The sequence below is a fragment of the Salvelinus fontinalis genome, chromosome 7, assembly GCF_029448725.1.
Source record: "Salvelinus fontinalis isolate EN_2023a chromosome 7, ASM2944872v1, whole genome shotgun sequence".
NCBI classification, from domain to species: domain Eukaryota; kingdom Metazoa; phylum Chordata; class Actinopteri; order Salmoniformes; family Salmonidae; genus Salvelinus; species Salvelinus fontinalis.
In genome coordinates, this window is record NC_074671.1 from 26,474,438 (window position 1) to 26,496,537 (window position 22,100).

The 22,100-nt window shown below is 41.1% G+C and overlaps 1 protein-coding gene across 1 annotated transcript in view; it reads right to left on the bottom strand.

Moving 5' to 3' along the window:
* Positions 1-3,545: 3,545 nt before the first annotated feature.
* The window catches only part of myo3a (myosin IIIA), a 68,423-nt gene continuing 49,868 nt past the window's right edge, over positions 3,546-22,100 (bottom strand). Inside the window, exons 20-35 of the mRNA XM_055928911.1 lie at positions 21,796-21,884; positions 21,462-21,591; positions 20,358-20,452; positions 20,026-20,070; positions 18,006-18,089; positions 17,460-17,665; positions 17,204-17,315; positions 16,926-17,088; positions 16,680-16,769; positions 16,443-16,566; positions 14,665-15,871; positions 14,402-14,546; positions 10,952-11,043; positions 10,198-10,238; positions 5,243-5,617; positions 3,546-4,899 (exon numbers count right to left, since the gene is read on the bottom strand). Of these exons, the coding sequence (XP_055784886.1) occupies positions 4,782-4,899; positions 5,243-5,617; positions 10,198-10,238; positions 10,952-11,043; positions 14,402-14,546; positions 14,665-15,871; positions 16,443-16,566; positions 16,680-16,769; positions 16,926-17,088; positions 17,204-17,315; positions 17,460-17,665; positions 18,006-18,089; positions 20,026-20,070; positions 20,358-20,452; positions 21,462-21,591; positions 21,796-21,884 (3,116 nt within the window). The 3' untranslated portion in view covers positions 3,546-4,781. The remainder of the gene's footprint in view (positions 4,900-5,242; positions 5,618-10,197; positions 10,239-10,951; positions 11,044-14,401; positions 14,547-14,664; positions 15,872-16,442; positions 16,567-16,679; positions 16,770-16,925; positions 17,089-17,203; positions 17,316-17,459; positions 17,666-18,005; positions 18,090-20,025; positions 20,071-20,357; positions 20,453-21,461; positions 21,592-21,795; positions 21,885-22,100) is intronic.

The following is a 22,100-nucleotide window of genomic DNA, read 5'->3' on the forward strand; positions in this document are numbered from 1 at the left end:
TTGAAACACATCATCCTGAGAAGTTTTGAAGCAATACATGGTCAGTGGCGACCCCATTCAGGAGCCCCACCTGTTTTGAGCCCCACCTGTTTAGCTAAAAACAAAAATATTGCCTGTTTTGCATGTTATTTTGGCATTAATACGCATAACATATCATTTTGCAAACAATGTAAAAAAAAGAAGAAGAATTTAACTAATAAAGCCGCATACAAACATGGTCTCTTTTTTGTTTTCTTGAGTAAGGCAGCTCCAAAATGCAGGTGTTTCAGCCAAGCTCAGTGCTTTCTGTGGTGGTGGGGCAGCCAGCCGAACATACAGAACATAAGGGTTGGTAATGCTCTCTGTCTGCGCCATGATTAGTTCAGTGTTCTGTTACTCATGAGGACACTACGTCTCTGCAAAATCTACAGGGAGAGCCAGAAAGTTCAGGCACCGTAGGTGCTGCCATAGATTTACAGTAGAAGTTCCCATCCAAGAAGGCTCAAGGTCATTGGCCACAGATAAAATTACATCGGTTCACGTTATATGTACCGAAGCTCTGATTGGACTGATCATGTCAACATCATATTTTCAAAATCTTAGCTAGCCAGCTACACAAGCAGTCATCATCATGAATCAAGTCGACAATCTACTGGCAAATCCTTTTCGGTCCTTGTCATATGATGAGAAATTATAGATAAAACGTATCGTGCTCATCGGCCATTGGACATAAACATTACACAACAAGTTGAAAATCGCAAATTCAACAATGAGTGGCTTGGAAGGAATCAGTGGCTAACTGCAAGCGTTGCAATACATTCGGCCTACAGCCTGCCATTCGGTGGAGACGGTGTGTAGTTCAAGTCTGGGTTTAAGGGACTCTTTTACAAACTTAAAAGGATAAACATTCACATGTAACATCATGGGCCAGAAAAGGTTGAATACATTGGCCATGCTGTCAATTCAGCATGACTTCTGCTGCGTTCAAAACAACTGGAAACTCTTAACTGGGAAATCTCAGATTTCAGTGAGTTCAAGACAACTGGAAACTTCGAAAAAACAAGCTCAAACTGAGAAAATACTTTTTGAACGGTCATCCAACTCAGAATTCCAAGTCGGGAACACATGCCACTCTCTAGAGCTCCGACCTGAAAACCACTGACATCATGATTCGACCTTGTATTTTTCACAGTTCTCAGTTGCCTTAAAAGCACTATAAATCCAGAGAATGCAAGACTTTGATTAAAAAAATTGACGACAAAATTTGCCCACAAGAAGGACCACGCGCCACCTTCCTGTTCAAGTGAGCACAGCACAACAAGATGAGTCCAAAAATGTATTGCATGCTGCTGAATAAATTAAGTAATCTGCCAGGGAGATATGTATACTGTAGCTAAGTAATACTAAGTGTATGTTATGTAGTAAGCTGTCAATAGCCCATGTGTCTCATCTTAATAATTGGGTCCCTTCCCCCCTCATAATTTAGCCTACTGTTCTGACTTGGTGGTGCACATGTAGCCTATAGCCTGTTTTAGAGAAATGTAATCATTGAATATTGTAAGAGCTTTCAGTGTCTGCTTATATGCCCCCCTTTATTTATCCTACGGTTATGACTTGGTGTACAGGGAGAATACTGTAAGAACGGCCCATGTTCTGAATTTTGTCTCTGTACATTTCAAACGTGCTGAACAAATAGTTATATTGTCTACGTCCGTCTTAGCTTGCTCATTAATGTCTTAATCGAAATTACGGATTCCCTCTTTTCCGCTCATCGCTCCCTTATGCCATAGTATGTACATCTCAATTGCCAGTAAAACCACATTTGTTTAAGCACATCAGCCATATCAGCTATTTTTATTTTAAAGGCAGTAAATGAGGCTGAATGAACTGTTTCGTTGCCAGACAGGTCTTCTCTGATAGCCAGGTGTAGCGGTGGTAAGGATTCACTCCATGGTTCTGAAAAGAAAACTCTGCTGTTGGGACAGCTTTATGTACAATAGGCCCTAACAATTTGTGGGCACAGTTTGTCACCGTTATAGTGCAATTAATGTATTGTTTGGTATCATGTTGTGTTCTGTAGTGGCTTCCCTGTCATGCATCCCCAATTTCTTTTGTTAAGTTTTCCCCACCAAGATTTACATGCTAAAATCACCACTGCATGGTGTGTTGTAACACCACTTAATAAAGTGTTGCACAACACATTGCCAAGGACTGGGAGCCCTACCAAAAAAGGTTGAAAAAACTATTTTGTTGTTTCAAATTCTGTTTAGTGCAGAATTAGATAACTTCTCTTTTGGTGCCGTTTCCTCCCTCTATAGCTTCAAAACACTATTATGGTATTTCAAATCCTGTCTAGTGCAGAGTATTTTATTGTTTAACATTCATTTATGTGTCTGTTCATTTGCCTGTTTAACCCATTTTGGCAACAGTAACTACAGGTTTTGCAACATGCATCACACTGTGGTTTCTTTCCTCTTCCATCAAAAGTTACAAATGTGGGACTGGGTTTTCTCATCATTGAACATCAAAAATGACGGTTTTGATGTCCGTTCATCCTGATCTATTCCACCTTATGGTGCATCAAGCTGCTAAATACTAAACTATACTGTAAATATACTTTTCTTTCTTCAAACATTCATACATCATTGTGTAAAATAAGAATAAAGTCTAAAATTTTTTGAATGACCCACAATCCTCTAAAAACAGAGCCATGTGGCACGATAGGATTAAAACCAATTAGTTCAATGTCTCAAATTTCTCAGGCTTTGGTTATCCTCATGAAATATCTTAAATTTTAAGCCACATGTTAAGTTGGATTTATTCTTAAATTGTTAGGTAAAATTAAATGAACAAATCATTGAAATAACTTGCAATCATTTTTAGTAAGTATACTGTATGTTTTTAGTTAAAAAATATATATTTTTTAATTCACCCTAGAATCTTTTTGTGCCTGTGTGGTTGAGTTTGTAAAATTTGAATAAAATTCAAATGAAATGTACCATCTTAATGCCCCAGAATTCAGGGGTTCAATTCTTACTTCTGCCTGTCCCACTTTCACTCCTTCTCTGTCTCCTCCTGTTTCCAGTCTAAATAAAGCATTGAAAAAAGGTAGAGTCCACAAAAAATATTCTCCACAGGTCCTCATCAATCAATATTTAGGCTATAAATCGTTTGCATTTCTTAACTATTTTGATTGCATTTTTTTTATGCTGCCTTTTACATGCACTAAAACCCCCAAAACTGTTTTCACAACACCCTTAAAGACACCAATATTCAGATTAAAGAACCACTTTGGGTGTTTCAGAGTACTTCTAGTCTGTTTTAAAACCCGTTCTGTGTATCAGAACACTTACACTGGGTTTACATTCAAACCCCCTCCAAACACCAGATCTCAGGTAAGGTGCACTACTTTTCACTACTTTCCCCCAAAATGTCCATGTCAGGGCAAGCTGTCAACATCCCCAAGGGCTCTCTTAATTAATTAACGGTTAGAGCCACATGCAAGGTAAGCCGAAGGATATCCGACAGTTGTTCTTAAAGACAAAAAAATATGGACAGGAAATGCAGAAAGTGACTGATAGTTTATCAGGAAGTACAGCAACCTATCTGCTCTTCAGACGTTTCTGTATGTCACACCAAGGAGAGCAATGACATATGCACACACTATTTGATAAATTATAAATTATGTATTTTATAAGACCCAAATATAGAGACAGCCACTTAATTAAAGTTAAACAAGATAAAGTACTAACCGTGGTTGGTAATCAACTGTAATAACACACATTGCAATTGAAAGACAGATCACTGCAACCTTAAATCGTGCCGTTATTGCGTTAAAAACCAATATGACATTACATTTGGTTTGATGTTACGACATACACTATGGTCTAGTAGTCAATTTATGTATTCAAATTAGCGTTGACCTTTTGCATGTACCTGTATTGCTTTTGTATATTTACACTTCACAACAGTAATAAAATGATGTTTGAGTTGATAATATTGACAATTCAAGCAGCAAAGAAGCATTCATATCCACATACTGTACATCACAAACAATACACTAAAGACCGTGGTAGTGCCAATGCACTGCATTTCAGGAAAGTAAACTGCCTACAGCCAATGATGACCACGAACCCTTGTTTGATCACCCACCGCGCATCACCATAAATTACATAGGACCACATTTTGGTTCCAACTTTATATTAATTGACATAAATAGTAATAACCCTATTTTCAATACACTGAAAAAGATCCTAGAGCTAGAGCCTTCATGGCTTGCACCATATACCACTCCATTTCTATTTTCTATCTCTTGACATTCAATTCCTTTCATATACATTTTGAAGGATAAAGAACACATTATCAGCTCAAACTAAGAAGCGAAGGAAGCTTACCAGCATTGTTTAAAGTAGATACAACAAATCTGCTTCTTAGAAGAGGCTGAGTCGGCTGACAAAAGTATTTACAGACTGACAAAGTTAACCTGTTCGTGACGCCATCTGCGTCAGGGAAGTGGCTTGACGCAACACCTTCATAACAATGCCATAAGCAAAACATACCAGCTGTCATGACATTTTATGAAAACCAATGTTAGTTTATAACAGCTGAGACAACACTATCATAGAACGCAACTCATTAGACATTCAAATAGGGTTTTTGTCAGATGTCAACAAAAGTCAACATTAATGAACTATCATGTCGCATTATGACAGATGTTATGGCATGCTTCTGGCAGTGTCACATACAGGGAGGTGTTATGCCAATTTGCTTTAAATGGAGTATGCCATTGAGAAGGGCACTGCTCAGTCTCTGTACTGTTTGATGAGCCTTCTTCTCTGGGAGGTCTTTCGCAGGAGTTTTCTGTAGTCATAAGGGTTGTCGTCCTGGCCCTCTGCAGAGGGCAGTCTGGAAACGGAGTGCCTGTCAACACAGCAGCACAGGAGATAAAGTGAGACAGGGCCAGGCAGGAAATGAACAGAGGACCAAACAGTGAAAGAGGGAAAGAGAGATGCAGTACAGTGAGAGATGAGTAGAGGGATGAAGATGGAATGATAGATGGTAATTAATAGATTGAGAAACGATCAAGGCTCATGGTGGAATATTTAGGATTTGTTTGTTTTCTCTCTACAGTCTCTCTGCTTCATTACATACTTTCATGCTATGGACATACAGTATGTATCAGTGTCTTGTGTCTGTGTATTCACACGTATTCACAATAGATATGTGAGTATATGCATTTGTCTGTAGTGAATGGATTACACACCTTTTATCTGCTGGCTCGGAGACTGCCCTCTCTCTAGATTGTCTCCTGTCTGGAGTTTGTCTTTTGGTCTGTGGACTTCTGTCTGCACCTGCAGTCTGTCTTTGGTCAGTAGACTGCCTCCTGTCAGCGGCTGCAGACTCTCTTCTTGTCTGTGGACTTCTTTCTGCAGCTGTAGACTGCCTCCTGTCAGAAGACTGTCTTCTCGCAGAAGACTGTCTCCTCTCTATAGAGCGCCTCTGTTCGATAGACTGCCTCCTCTCGAGAGATGCTCGTCTGGTGAGAGAGGTGCGTCGGTCTCCGGCTATGGCGCCGGTGGACTTACTGGTGGGGAGGCCCTGGTAGTACTGGTCATCTACGTCCAGCAGCTTCCCAGGACTGGAGCACAGACAGGAGAAGGCAGTTATGGTCAGTCACTTACTATATGACAATAAGTCAAAGTCGACATTTCATTTGCCATACATTTTTCCAAACTTCAGTTTGGAATGATCATTTGGCTTTCCGAATATGGCAAACCGATCAATTCAAATTGAATCAAACTTCATTTGCCACATGCACCAAATACAGCAAGTATAGACTTTACTGTGAAATGCTTACTTACAAGCCCTTAACCAACAGTGCAGTTTAAGAAGAAGAAATGATTTACCAAGTAGGCTAAAATAAAAAGTAATAAGAAAAAGTAACACAATAAAAAAAACAATAACAATAAAATGCTTCTACACCTGCATTGCTTGCTGTTTAGGGATTTAGGCTGGGTTTCTGTACAGCACTTTGTGACATCAGCTGATGTAAGAAGGGCTTTATAAATACATTTGATTGATTGACTGATATACAGGGGGCACCGGTACCGAGTCAGTGTACAGGCTAGTTGAGGTAATCTGTACATGTAGGTGGGGATGAAGTGACTATGCATAGGTAACAAACACAAACAAACAGTGAGTAGCAGCAGTGTACAAGGGGGGGTGGTGGGGGGGGGTCATAGTAAATTGTCCGGTGGAGAGTGTTATGAATTGTTCAGCAGTCTCATGGCTTGGGGTTAGAAGCTGTTGTATTGCTGTATTGTATCATGGCGAGGAAATATGAACAATACATTTGCTCGGCCATTGATTGGTATTGAGGAAGTTTCTCCAGCGAGCCACGCTATTCACCCGTTGGCTACAGTAGCCTTTTATATCATAGCAGGATGAGCATCAATATGAACTCCGTTACTCCACTTCCTCATTACACCAGCCTTGTGATGAGCTAGCTGGAGCTGTGCATAATGTGAACCCAGGACCTTTAGTTCTACAGCCGAGGCGGAAGGGCCTTCCTAGTTCCTGATTAATCACTGCCTCCCCTCCTCTTCTATTGACAGACTCAAATGGAAATTTCCCCTCTGTGGGTTTTCATATCCCCCCTCGTCTTTCCGGCTTATTGGTTGACTTATGTAATAGAAACAGTCATCTATGTCACAGGCAGAGGCAGGCAGACGAGCAAGCCTCAATGCCTACGGACTCTCTAACTAACAGGAGTCTGCCACTATTATATCGTTCAGTTAGACCGGCCACACAATGGGTGCTATTCAATCAAAACCGCAGAACGGGTTTCCGGGTTGAAACTAAAAAGGTGTTCCTCCAGCACTGAAAGTTGAGTTTTAGTAGGGTTTGCATTTGTATTAACGCAGTAAACAAGTTTTATTGTTGAATCCGAATGCTTATTCTCACAGCGCAAGGGGAATCATTTGTGTCATTCTCTGGAGACCTGATTACCAGTATTAATTGAATAGGACCTGCGTCTCAGGAGCCAAATGGGGTTTATTGAACCTGAATGGGGTTTACTTTGCAGTGGTATAGGGCTTATCTCTCTCACTCTTTCCATATCCCTCCATCATTACCAGCCCAATCGTTCTACACCAGGCTTGGTGTCTCTTTCTCTCTCTCTCTCTCTCTCAGACATTCTTCTGTTCATTGGTTCCTTCCCCTTCTCTGTGAACCTCTCTTCTTTCTTCTCTGCTTTTCTAGTATTCACACCCCTTGATTTTTAATTTTTGTTGTTGTGTTACAGCCTGAATTAAAAGTGGATTCAATTGTAGTCTTTTTTTTGTCACTGGCCTGCACACTATACCACATAATGTCAAAATGGAATTATGTTTTTCAATTTTCTTACCAACTAAAAAAAAAGCTGAAACGTCTTGAGTCCATAAGTATTCAATCCCTTTGTTATGGAAAGCCTAAATAAGTTCATGAGAAAAAAATTGCTTAACAAGTCACATAATAAGTTGCATGGACTCTGTGTGCATTAATAGTGTTTAACATGATTTTTGAATGACTACCTCATCTCTGTACCCCACAGAGGAAGGAAACCACTGGTTACTGGTTACTTTAAAACAGTTACTGAGTTGAATGGCTGTGATAGGAGAAAACTACGGATGGATCAACAACATTGCAGTTACTCCACAATACGAATCTAATTGACAGAGTGAAAAGAAGGAAGCCTGTACAGAATAAAAATATTCCATAAAGTAATACTGAACAGGCTAAACCTGGTTCAGTCTGCTTTCCAACAGATAGAATGATGAATTCACTTTTCAGCAGGACAATAATCTAAAACACAAGGCCAAATCTACACTAGAGTTGCTTACCAAGAAGACAGTGAACGTTCCTGAGTGGCCGTGCGGCCGTGTTACAGTTTTGACTCATTCGGAAAGTATTCAGACCCCTCAACTTTTCCCACATTTTGTTACATTACAGCCTTATTCTAAAATGGATTAAATCTTGGTTTCATCAGACCAGAGAATCTTGTTTCTCATGGTCAGAGTCCTTTAGGTGCCTTTTGGCAAACTCCAAGTGGGCTGTCATGTGCCTTTTACTGCGGAGTGGCTTCCGTCTGGCCACTCTTCCATAAAGGTCTGATTGGTGGAGTGTTGCAGAGATGGTTGTCCTTCTGGAAGGTTCTCCCATCTCCACAGAGGAACTCTGGAGCTCTTTCAGAGTGACCATCGGGTTCTTGGTCACCTCCCTGACCAAGGCCCTTCTCCCCTGATTGCTCAGTTTGGCCTGGCGGCCAGCTCTAGGAAGAGTGTTCGTGGTTCCAAACTTCTTCCATTTAATAATGGTGGAGACCACTGTGTTCTTGGGGACCTTCAATGCTACAGAATGTTTTTGGCACCCTTCCCCACATCTGTGCCTCGACACAATCTTGTCTCGGAGCTCTATGGACAATTCCTTCGACCTCTTGTCTTGGTTTTTTCTCTGACCTGCACTGTCAACTGTGGGACCTTATTATAGACAGATGTGTGACTTTCCAAATCATGTTCAATCAATTGAATTTACCACAGGTGGACTCCAATCAAGTTGTAGAAATATCGAAAGGATGATCAATGAAACACGATGCACCTGAGTCTCATAGCAAAGGGTCTGAACACTTCTGTAAATACGTTTTTTAAATGATTTTTTATTATACATTTGCAAACATTTCTAAAAACTGTTTTTGCTTTGTCATTATGGGATATTGTGTGTAGATTGACGAGGATTTTTATTTATTTAATCCATTTTAGAATAAGGCTGTAATGTAACAAAATGTGGAAAAAGTCAAGGGGTCTAAATCATTTCCGAATGCACTGTACTTGAAAATCTATGGCAAGACCTGAAAATGGTTGACTAACAATGATCAACAACCAATTTGATGGAGCTTGGATGAATTTTGAAAATAATAATGGGTAAATGTTGCACGATCCAGTTGTGGAAAGTTCTTAGAGACTTACCCAGAAAGACACGGCTGTAATCAATGGCAAATGGGCTTCTACAAAGTATTGACTCAGGGTGTGAATACTTATGTAAATCAGATATTTCTGTATTACATTTTCAACACATTAGCTAAACACATTAAAAAAAATTTTTCACTTTGTCATTATGGGGTATTGTGTGTAGATGGATGAGAAACATTTTTATTTATTCAATTTTGAATTCAGGCTGTAACACAACAAAATGTGGAATAAGTCAAGGGGTATGAACACTTTCTGAAGGCACTGTATCTATCTGTCTTCCTTCATTTTTTCACTGTGCTGTTTCACCACTGCTTTTCCTCACTGACACAATCCACCTCTCTCTATCACTCTCTCCCCTCCTATTTCACTCCCTCTCCCCACCCCTGTCCCTCTCCCTCTCCCCCCCTCTCTCAGCTGTCAGCGACAGTTGGAGATGCTATCTTTCCTCCTGACCTTCTCATTCTTAATGATGCATGTAAACTGCTCCTGTCCATAGCTGGCTTTATTTATCTGCTAACAAATTATTACCCTTGATGTGTACAGTCTCGTCGTCTCACATCCCAGTGTATGTGTGTGTGTGCGTGTGTGTGCGTGTGTGTGCGTGTGTGTGTGTGTCCAGATTATTTTGATAAAGTACCATACCCCTTCCTTGTTCATCCAGACCTATCTGTCTGTCTGCCAGCCTAGGGGAACCTCTATCATCACCTTTCTGGGAGCTACACTCACCTCGTGGCCCACACACACAGACACACTGGGACACACACAGATTCACATCAAACAAAAAACGAAGCAAAGGAGGCTCAAATGGTCTGTCTATCATGTATTGCAACATATTAGGTTTATTGTAGATCCTAAATAATTGATCACTGCATCTTTCATAAAATACTCAACAAACACACAGTAAAAATACTGATGTTACTATGAGTGCATTATATTGGACTTTGTCCACATGGCACTTGTCATATAGTTAGATTTCATTAAGTAAAACCATTCTATAAAGGAGGATGAAGGATAAGGCCAATTAAGTCCATTGTAAATGTGTAAGGCTACAGGCCGTTAAGTTTGGACCCACACCCTGGCCTTACAGTTGGCACTGTCCCCATATTCATTACTCACAAGCAGAGTGCCAAGTTTCAGACCTAACCTCTTAAAAGCCTGCCAGTAGCTACAAGTGGCTCGTTAAAACAGGGTGAATGATGGGCCGTTGACTTACCCTTGTTTCCGTGGCCTGCGTTTGTCATCCTGGACAGACCTCTGAATGGGAAAGACACAGGAAGTAGTGTTACATGGAAATGAACTAGGATTCAAAGCTGCGAATATGTTTAGCTTTATAGCCTACTTATAAGGCGTATGGCCTCCTATATAGCCTTCAAGGCTATGTAACAACCTATAACTATGTAACAACCTATAAGTCGAATGTTGGCGGGTGATTAGTCCCGTAATCAATCGATCTGTTGGTTGACTAACAATTAAGATCAGCTAGCTTGAGATCAGCTGAAGCTGAAGGGACGAGGTTGGAACACACCTGCAGGGACTCTCCAGCACCTACTTTGTGCCTTTCTAGTGCATACTGAAATTATTAGACAGAAATATTTCAACAATATAACACATGCTGGAGTGCATCAAGGCTTATTAGCACACCCAATAGGATTCAAGTTGAATCTATACCAGTTGAGAGACTTGTACGGTTTTGTAATATGCTTTCCTGCTTTCCATCGGAGAACTTGAAGTTGTCATGGACAGACATTGGCAAAACTACATTAATGGAAAACTTTAACGTTGGAAAACTTCTAACAACTTAACACAGATCGTTACATCCCCTTTGATCTTGTGTCTTAATCACTCTTGGAGAAAAATGGCCACCTCAATATTGTAGTGCGAATGCCAATAGATAAAAATGCAATAATTACAGTGCTGTGAAGGTGACAGAGAATGGCTCACTACTGTATGGATGGAGTCAGACTCACATGGATGAGGTTGTAGTACGTAGAGTCCTCAGGGGTGTTGAGCGTCTTTGGCTGCTGGGTTCTGCGAGGCGTCCGACACACTTTCAGATCGACTGAAACATCACAACAACAAAAAGGCCCAGATCAGCAATAATGCTTTGATTATTAAGTAGCTAGAGAAAGTAGACATAGGTGTATTGTTATCCAGGTTTTTCATTTTTATCTACAGTATTTATCAATTGTGACTTGACAAATCCCTGGTTCATAATTTTAAAAGAGTGCTATGTAATAAACAGAGACATTTTGTGTCCTTGTGGGGGTTTTTTTTACACAGGAACTGAGTGAAAACATTTTTTTCATGTTATGCTTGAGAAAATAGCTTCCAAAAGACTAACATGAGGAGGCGATTGACCCCTTGAGGGCAGCGAGAACACACAATGACTCCCCTGCTGTAACGATTGTCTATTTCGTCCTCCTCATCGGACGAGGAGAGGCGAGAAGGATCGGACCAATATGCAGAATGGTTCGTGCTCATGATGATTTATTAAAACCGAAACTGAACACTGAAATACAAAACAATAAACGAGTGCAGAAAACCGAAACAGTACCGTGTGGTGAAAACACTAACACGGTAGACAAACACCCACAAAACACACGTGAAACCCAGGCTGCCTAAGTATGATTCTCAATCAGGGACAACGATTGACAGCTGCCTCTGATTGAGAATCATACCAGGCCGAACACAAAAATCCCAACATAGAAAATCACACATAGACAACCCACCCAACTCACGCCCTGACCAACTAAATAAATACAAAACAAGGGAAAACAGGTCAGGAACGTGACACCTGCTGGTTAACTCTACTCCACTTCACACTATTCTGCAAGGTTTCTCTAATATTTTAATCACTGCCTTTAAACATAGCTTCCAAGAGGACAAACATTGCTACAATTGTAGCAATACCTGAAGAGAATATTACCTGGAAATCATTTTGAAATGGGAGGTCGTTTTAATAATGGTGGCTTCAGGAGATTCTATTCTACCAAAGACTTGAAGATTTTGTAACTTTTACTGTTGAAAAGTTTTTACTGCGTTATCCTAAGTATAAATATGGTAAAGTACACACATTAAAGGGTAAAAAATGTTTTTACACAACTGCAAACTTCAAGGAGAAGGGCATTCAAGGAGTTAGTTTGATGGTAATTTGTGATGTCATCGCCAACCTCACTATTGATGAACAATAGAGGAACAATGGAGAACAAAAGAGGAAAGATCCACCCGCCCACTAGTTTCATGTCATGAGATACCTGGACTACCTATTGAGATGGATCTTTTGTTAAGTAAATCAGGTGACAAATGAGCTGAAAAGGAGACTGGACTAGGACTTTAAGTTTTGAGAATTTTAGGCATTTTACAAGCTTAAATGTCCCCAAAAATCGTAAGCCTACATTATTCAGTTAAACTAACCTCACTGGCTTAGGCTTTGGTTGCTATGTAGCCTACTTGAGGCTGATATTTGGCCTACAGAGCTGTATGGAAACTTAACTTAGGCCATTATGTTTGACCCTGTTTTTCTAAAGACTTACTGAAGAGGTTTTATGACTGGGCGTATGATCACTGGAGAGGCTATCGGGAGTGCACACATAGTGTCCAAGTGCCATTCCATACCCTCTGTTCCATAAATGATTATGAGCTGTGCTCCCGTCAGCAGCCTCCACTGTGTTCCATATTATGGTGACCTATAGCTCTCAGTAACGTATTGAATAACACGTGTATGTGTGCATACGGATACAGTATGTAAGGGAAAGGCTGTATTTCATGCATGGGTTGGCATAGTTTTTCATATTATTGAACCTGTCTATTTAAAGGTCGTCAGTGATTCTGTATTGCTCAAAGGAGAAAAGCTCATTTGAAATCCCCATATTAATGGTTGTTGTAATTGCCACAGCGGTGCCTTATGAAACGTGATTAGCATTTAATGACCTTTTCCATGAAGTGAAATATGATTGGCATTCTAAGAAATGTCCCCAACTTTCTTTCTGCATATAAAAATTAGGATTTTAATTGAAATGTAGCGAGGTATGAGGACAGCTTATTATTGGATCAAATCGATGAAGACATTTTTGGAGGATATAATGTCTCTGGAAATGAATTCTGCTCCTCAGGCAATGTGTTGCTGTTCAGAACACCTTGTAAAGGGCACAGCAGGCATCTCAAGAGATTGCAGTTTGGATTTTATTGTTGTGGTGAGTTGTTATCGTACTAATATAGCGTATATATCTCACATTCAGAAAATGCAGATTTGATACCAGGTTACCAATTGTGTTGAGCGGCTGCTTATACCTAGACACAGCACTGCAAGCAGCCACACATAGTCCCCAAATTCTAGGCTTGCCTCTCACAATCCAATATGAGAATGTCACCCATGACACCAATACAACTAATCATGGATGACACAATAATTATATTTCTTCCTGACACCTGGTAAACTCATGATGATAATAACATTTCAGCTGCCAGACGGATTGGACACACCAAGCACTGAGATGCTGAACTTTCACTCTGCCAGCTCCCTTGCCCATCCTTTCAAAGCCATTGCACATATCACCGGTGGGAATCAAATTCATTTTCTGATGACGCATCGCGTCGAGAACCGCTTTCTGGTTTTGGCACTTGACACCCCCAGGTTTTTTAAAGATACAATCTAGCCTTAATGAGAGAGAAAACAGAGCTTTGTCCGCTGATAGAATCATCAGCTAGTGCGAAGCGGAGACATAACAAAAGCTGTGCCTTCTTTTCCCCATCTTTTTTTGCACCTGAGGCAGGAATGACTGAGCGTAGGCTGAAAATAGCTCCTGAAATAGGAGAATGAGTTCACAAAAAGGGGGAAATGACACAAGACATAAAAAATTATAATATCTGTGCACTTCACACATTGAGAAAGCTGCTTCGAAAAATGTAAATACTTGAAATGTGTTTGAGAACACATACCACATATTGTGTAGTCTATAGGGCCAAAATGACACTCAAAGAAACACTGGACATAAGTTCTCTTTACAAACGAAGAAGGAGTTGGTTATGGAAGTAAAGGCTATTTGCAAGTGCACTCTGTCTTATTTCAATGAGTGTCAGTGAACTCTATTCAGCTCTCTGTCTGTGAGGGATAGTCTTGGAGCTGTTTGACCAAGCAGACGAGCCAGGAGCCCACTGGAAAGATGGATAGACCAGAAAAGAAGGATTTGATTGCTTCTTCAGACAGGAAATTATACTCAACACTGCCAGAGTGACTCGGGATCACCATTAGTAGTTTTTGATCACCAGTTGGTTTTTGTATAAAACCAGTCTACAATATTTAGATTGACTTATTCTCAAATGTATTGAATTTCATCCATGTCTGTACTCAACAGTACATTTGTTGTGTCTTTGCTTTGTACAATGTCTTGTGGTTTTCACACAAGTCAGACACGTACCTGATTGCTGATGGTTGGCAGCAAAGCCATTGACTGCCTGCCCTTTGACAAACATGCCGTTATTGGCTGGGTTTATCTGGTGGGCCAGGATGATCTCGTTCAGCTTCTGCTGGAGGCTCATGTAGTTCTGAGAAGACTTAGTGACCTGTTGTATAGACAATGGACAATTGATACATATAATCAAAAAGTTGGGGGTTCAGAACCCCAAGAAAAGCTGCTGGCAGACGTATCAAGTGGGTTGTAGTGGGTTAGTACTAGATTACCTCTTTAGAAAAGACCTCCAGTTCCTCCGTATCTCTCTGGGCTGTGGCCTTGGTGGCCTTCAGGTTCTTCCTGTCCTTGTAGCCCCTGAACTGGCTCTGGATCTTCACCGCTGCCTGCTCCTCGTCATACCTATCCCCTCCCTGAGACTCTGTCTCCTCCATGCGAACCAGCTCTACATCGATGAGGTCCACAACCCTGTCCTCAACCTTCAACCCTTCCTCCTGTTCCTCAACCATGGGTTCCTCCTTGCTCCTTTTGACCCGTTCTCTCTCCTCCTTGAATTTCTTTCTATCCCGGTGTCCTCTGAAATTGCTCTGCAGAACGGTGGCAGCTTTTTCCTCGTCTGGCTCCGACTGGCTTGCGGTGGACGGCTCTGGTTGGGATTCTAGCGTTGGCTCCTGTGGCTGGACAAGTTCTTGTTTGGGTTGTTCGTTGGCCTCTTTCGCCTTCTTTTTCTCGGGGATTTTTCCTTCCTCCTGCAGGCGTTTGCGCTCCTTGTGGCCACGGAAGTTACTTTGGATGACCGTAGCTGCCTTGGCCTCATCTACTTCCTCCTTCTCTTCCACACCTGCAGACACGGCTGCTGTCTCTGGAACCTTTGACCTTCCTGCTGGTTTTGACATACCTTCTACCTTTGCGGTCTCGTCTTCAGTTGGGCTCATCACTCTCTGTTTCCTTGCTGGGATCTTGCCTTCTTCAACCAGCCTCTTCCTCTCTTTGTGGCCCCTGAAGTTGCTCTGGAGAACTGTAGCTGCCTTAGCTTCCTGTTCCGGGTTAACCTCCTCCCCTTCTGCTCGCTCTGCATTCTGTTGCTCGTCAATTTCTGTGTCTTCCTCGTCCACCAGCTCTTCACCCACTTCCGTGTGCTCATCGTCGTCGTCCTCTTCCGCCTTGGCCGTGTCTTCATCCTCTTCCTCCTCCTCCGCAACTTCGGTCAACCCATTCCCCTCTTCCTTTTCCACTGCAAACTCCTGATCCTCCTCTTCATCCTCCTCCATAATAGCAGGCTCCACCTCTACAGGTGAGGGTGACCTTAGTCTCAACTCGTCTCCGGACAGTGTCTTGTGGCGCTCCCTGAGTTTCTTTCTCTCCTTGTAGCCCCTGTAATTACTCTGGAGGACCACAGCGGATTTGGCCATCTCTTCCTCCTCCAGTTTGGCAGCTTCGATCCTCTCTTTCTCTATCCTGTCTTTCTCAATGGCATCCCTAAAGAGAATGCAGTTGATTTTGCTCTGAACAGAATCAAACTCAATGTAAATGGTTTATGATCTGGAACAACTATAGGGGGTATACTCCACATATACATTTATATGAAGAGTAGTTCCTGCCTTGTCAGCAGCTAACGGGGATCCTAGTAAATACTGAAATACGAATTATAAACTGGGTGGTTCGAGCCCTGAATGCTGATTGGTTGAAAGCAGTGGTATATCAGACCATATACCACGGGTATGACAAAAAAATACTTTTTAATGTTCTAATTACATTGGTAACCAGTTTATTATAGCAATAAGGCACATCAGTGGTTTGTGGTATATGGCCAATATACCACGGCTAGGGGATGTGTCCAGGCACTCCACGTTACGTTGTGCATAAGAACAGCCCATATCTGTGGTACATTGACCATATATATACCACACCACCTTGGGCCTTAGTGCTTAAATATAAAATGCATACTAAATAAAACATTAACTTCACAATGCTTAAAAAGTGCTGGATCTACTGTCCTACATTTGACTATGTTTGTGCGTAGTGCAGATCCATTGATGGTTGTCCTTACCTTTTCTTTTTGAAACTCTTCCTCTCCCTGTGTCCTCTGTAATGGGCCTGAATCTTAGCTGCTGCTTTGTTTTTTTCCTCCACCAGCTCCTTGTACTTCCTCTTGGCGAGGTAACCTCGGCAAACTGCAGAATAGGATGGTACAAGTTGAAGCTACACTAAACGTACTAAGTATCCTCTGAACACGAACAAACCGATCTTAGAAAACAATGAGGAAGTAGCATCATGGTCTCCTCACCAGCCTGTAACTGGGTGATGAAGGTCTCAAACTTGGCTTTGCTTAATTTATCATCAGCACATCTCCTCCGTACTTTATGTCCTCTGTACGCTGGTGGACGATATATTAGAGACAAATCATTAACATACAGATATGAACTATCGTTTATGATAATAATGACTTTAACAATATTTGCACACGTTTAAAAGGAACTGGGACAGTTTTGGTTCCACTATGGTCATAAGGTCAAAGTGACCACGGACTGACCTGATTGTATGGCCACAGCGCTCTGTGCTCTCTTCTCCAGTATTTTGCGGTAACGTTTGGCCCCCAGCCAGCCCCGGACGTAGGCCTGGACCAGAACGATGCGGTCTGTGGTCTGCCTCACCATCAGGTTGAGGGTCTCCACATGGTAGTACTTCAGAAACACCTGAGAGACGCCACATGGAAACACAATCGAAGGGTGTAGACTCAGTCATACTCTCCATGAGATTTGTCTGATCATTTACATTAGACTCCAAAATACTCCATGAATGTGACCTTACTTTCGTTTTGCCCAGGACCCAATTTTCCAGTTTGGTTTTTTCCAATATAGCTGCACAAGTCTCTGGGCTCGCATCCGGCTCCTTGTGCGCATGGAAAGCCAGTATGTAGTACCTGCAACAACCAATACTAGACTTACCAAACCATTCGTGCATACTATTAGCCTAAAACCCTCAAAATGAGTTTTCCATTCTTCTAGTCATTCACAAGCAATACGTGGGAGCCTATGGAGTCTTTTCTATGATTAGGATCACCAACCTTTTGACGAAGTTGGTGTAGAGGATGCGGTGAGAGTAGCCCTGCCGGCGGATCTTAGCTGTCTCCAGGACACCCGTGTAACGCAGCTGCACCAGCACCTTCTCCCGGTCAAACTTACTGGCCTGCCGGTCATTGTTGGGCTTGATGCAGCGCACAAAGTGGGGCTGTCCCGCCACCATCTTGGACAGCAGGTCCATTAGGGAATACTGGTGAATGAAGAGGCAGGAAGCATCCAATCAAAACTAGTGTCCAGGTAAAGACCTGAATAAGACGAAAATGGCTATTCTTGAATTCCTGTATGAGAAGACATATTTAGTTGCTTTCTTTTCTTGTGTAAACCAGTATTTATAATCCAATTATCCAGGGGTACTGCTACAACGCCAAGGAGATAAATAGGTACACATTACATGTCACAGTATGCAAATGTGGTGTACCACAAGTCAGTTTATCAACATAACTGTGCTACCATTCAGAGCTATACTACCAGGGTTGGGGATAATCTATCCACTCGGTAATGTAGGAAGTGATCAAGTGAGACATTCTTACTCTGAAGTAGGAGGCTACTGTCTGTGTTCTCATGTTGGTGGACTCTCTAGGATGGTGGGTGGTCTCTCCAGTTCCAGTATCACCCTGGACACACAAAACACTGAGTTTATCAAAAGGATTCACCACAGGTTTATGGTAGGTGTATTTGTTGAGTTATATCAGTGAATTTTGAAAAACAGTATTATATGTATTATATATAGTGTAAAATACTATGGGCTAGTTTCCCGGACACAGATTAACTTCAGTCTTGGACTTAAAACCATGTCAGTGGAGATTCTCCATTGAGAATGATGTTAAAACCAAGGCTTAATCTCAGTCTAGGGAAAACTGGCCCTAATAGATGTTGTAGAATATTTTTTAATTTTTATTGACTGAACGGTACGAGTATAACATCATTATGGATTGGAAGTTATTCATCAATGTGTAATTAACATGAAAAGCAATGATGTGTTAGATGAGGGCTCTGAACCCCAAAATACTGTCCTGTGAATAACAAATAGGTAACAGCCTGAATTGGGTATCAACATTCAGAAGCCTTATTACCCCAATCATCTGTGTATCGTATTTTTTTCATGGAATTGTCTCTCATTTTTGTTGTTGTGTGAAAATCACAAAATTTAGAAAATCACCAATCACCGTTTGAATATGAACTGTGTGATCGAGAAGCAAGAAAGGCGTGTGTTTTTTTTCTGGGGTGAGAGTTAATTTCCGAGAAGAAGGCTGCAAGAGATGCATAAAGAGGAAGCATAAACAAACACGAGCCAAGTTAGGAATCAAGTTAGGAATCAAGTTAGGAATCAAGTTTGTATAATGACAACTTGTTTTAAATGTTTAATGCTGAGTATTGTCTTCAGAAGTACCAAATTAGATGTTTGTGACAAAGGACAGTGACCACTTGATCATAAGAGAATGTGTGTGTTCAGTCAGTTTGTTTCCACTGGCATTGCTAGATATGGCATGGATTATAAGGATTTTACCACAGAGGAACTAGCTATTTTCCTGCTTATGATCATTGGTGAAACTGACATTTAAAAAAAAATCCAGACACACTTGAAAATCAATGGGACATTTCTTATTCCATAAAATGCCCTCTGAGAATTTCAGACAATGTTCTCAATGGCAGAGTAATAAGGAGAACGCATACTATAAATGCAAAGATATGCTAATCTGGGACACGGCCACATACGAACCTTGAAACATTGCACATGAGTCACATTGCTCACTAAAAAGCAACAACACTGACAAAACATACCTTTACACCATGAGTCTAAAACATGTCTGAAATGACACTTTCACTCTCATGACTACAGGAGGAGTCTTTGATGTGCTTTCTTAGGCAGAAATGTAAAATATGCAGATGAATGGAAATACATTCATGTACTCATCAAAGACAGTTAATTGCCTGGTTTAGCCTCTGCCAATGGCCCTCAGGTATATAAATTGGTCTGACAAAGTGGGAATTGTGACTTAAAAAAATGCAACCTTCCTCTTCCCCTAACAATCAGATTAGTATGGGGTACTGGAAAGTAAAGGGTTGTGCACTTTTTGTGGGGAAGATACGTTCTAGGGGTAACTTTAGGTTGTTATGCAGAAATACAACAAACAACTTTAAGTTGATAATGTTATGACTTCAATCTCTTACGAGTGCGTGAAGGGCACATCCTCAAAACGAGTCAATATCATGGGGCGCGGTGTCATAAACAGAAATAACCCCATTAAAACAAGGTAAATGAGAAAAGATCCAAATTATCAGTCGTACGCACATGAAAGCCTCCCCTTTAACATCTAATCAGACAATCAATTCACTCTGAGGTTCTAAAGAAAATCAAAAAGACTGCTTTTGCAGCCAAACTCATAGATTCTCACTCTCATCTATTGAAAGGAAAATACGAAAGGATAGGAATTGGACGAGCCATGAAGAAAAACAAATGTAAAATGACTAGTCTTATTATTTCCTAGGGGTGGGTAGATGGTTTGCCATACAACATAGATACAACATAGACAGAGAGATTGCCATTACCTCACAGAGTGACATACTAGAACTGAATAACTTAAGCACTCCCATCTTTACAAGGATAAAAGAAGAGAGAGACAGGAGAGACAGAGAGATAGAGACAGAGAGAGACAGGGAGAGTCAGAGAGGACACACAAGGTTAGTTTGTCTGAAAGAGAAAGCAAGACTGAAAAAAGAGACAACATTATTTTTTCAAAGATTTTTGACATGGAATTACAACGAGGACACTTAGCGTTACTGTATTGGAAAAGGGAAGCAAGAAAGGCAATGCGACAGAACTATAAACTTTGTTTGAGTGTGTATAAAGGACAATAAGTTAGAACATCTTATACCCGTACCTTGGCAAAGTTCATGGTGCGGTGAGGGTGTGCTGGGGTGCGAGGCATGCTCATGAGTGTGTTCATCCCTTTACCCTTTGTGTGGGCCAAATTACCTAGAGGATAGAGAGATAGCGGGAGAGACGTTGAGAACAAATTGACAAGCTACACCACACTTTCAAAGAGGAAAGAGTTAGTGAGATAACTGGCAATCAGCGCCTTCATGGAAAAACAAAAAGGCAATAGTTAGACATGCAAGTGGACATTTATATTTAATATAACCAAATGAAGTTGTACTAAAATGGAAGAAGGTGGAGGGAATATGTGGGAGAAATAAACGAAACAAGCTTGACTCCATAGAGCAAGTAAATCTAAAGAGGGAAAATTCCAAGTTAGCAAAAGAAGGCAATCCGAAAATCAAAATTAGTGATGCAACATCTGCCATGCAAATTCATCAACAAACATAGCCAGAATTTCCATGTTACTTGATAATGTCAGGTGTATAGCTATAGGCCGATGCTATTTCAATAGCACACAGCTATAGAGAAGTGGACTCGCTCTCTGCTAATCTCTCCAGTAGCGTGCTAGCATGTCATCGTGTTAGCTTTCATGAGGGCAGTAGGGATGGCAGTACAAAGGGGGAGGAGAGGTTGCCGTAGCTCAATAAAACAGCTTCAGGGGTATATTAAAGAGTGATTATGGGATTGCTGATTGGATTTGGGCTCAGTTGGCCGCGTCCTCTGCCTATGAAAGATACTCACGCTGCAAAGACCAGCTTGTCACAACAAAAGCCCTGCCTCCAATAACAACAGGCCGCACTGAAAAAAGTGACATGGACCGGTTTTCTTTGGTTCTTTGGCATTTAGCATTTCAATTTAGACAAATAAACACATTTGTTTACATCGGCATTCATTTCTTATAAATATTGAGGTTGTTCGGATACAATATTTGAAGAATCACCACAAGGCAAGTCTGGAGAGAGTCAGACGGGAATAAAATCGATGCCTTGCTTGACAAGAAAACTGTCAATTTGAGAGACTACCTCAATTATAACATACAAAGTGAAAACATAGGTTAGTTGATTGTGCTAAAAGACAGAGTTGCTATTAGGCCATGTGTGTTTACCTGTTTTGGTGAGCGGGTGGGTGACCAGTTTGCGAATCAGCTGATTTTCTGACGACCTCAGCAGAAGAACAATATCTGCCGGTAGTGTATCTCTGTTCTTAGAGAGGAAGCCTGCAGCGTTGTAGATCACCTAAACATGATCAACAGAGGGGGTAAGAAGACCTGTACGCACAAACACGGTTTTACAGCAACCTCAGATTATTTCACCTGCTACTGTTATTCACATTTAGGGTTGGGGTTTCCCATATCCTGTCTTTTTTTCATTATTATTGCCAACTCTAAATATTTGACCTAAAACATATATTTTGATGTATTAGACAGGAGGCCTCATAACCTTTCCAGCATAGTGATGAATTCCAAAGCCAAGGTCCACCCTTTTGGGTCTCCAAAAGTTTTTGGATTTCAGGTTGTCTTCAAACTTTTCTACAATGGACAAAAGTTCACACGGGTTAATTAACTAGCAGTCCAAGCTGGATGGCTAAGCATGTAAACATACTGTAATGACAGAATAAACAAGAATGCATACACATAACATACTTGCAAGGCTGCTAATTATTTAAAAAGCTATGTTTAAACTACTTTTAGGTCCTCCTAAATGAACCTATTGAATAATTACATTTACGTCATTTAGCAGACGCT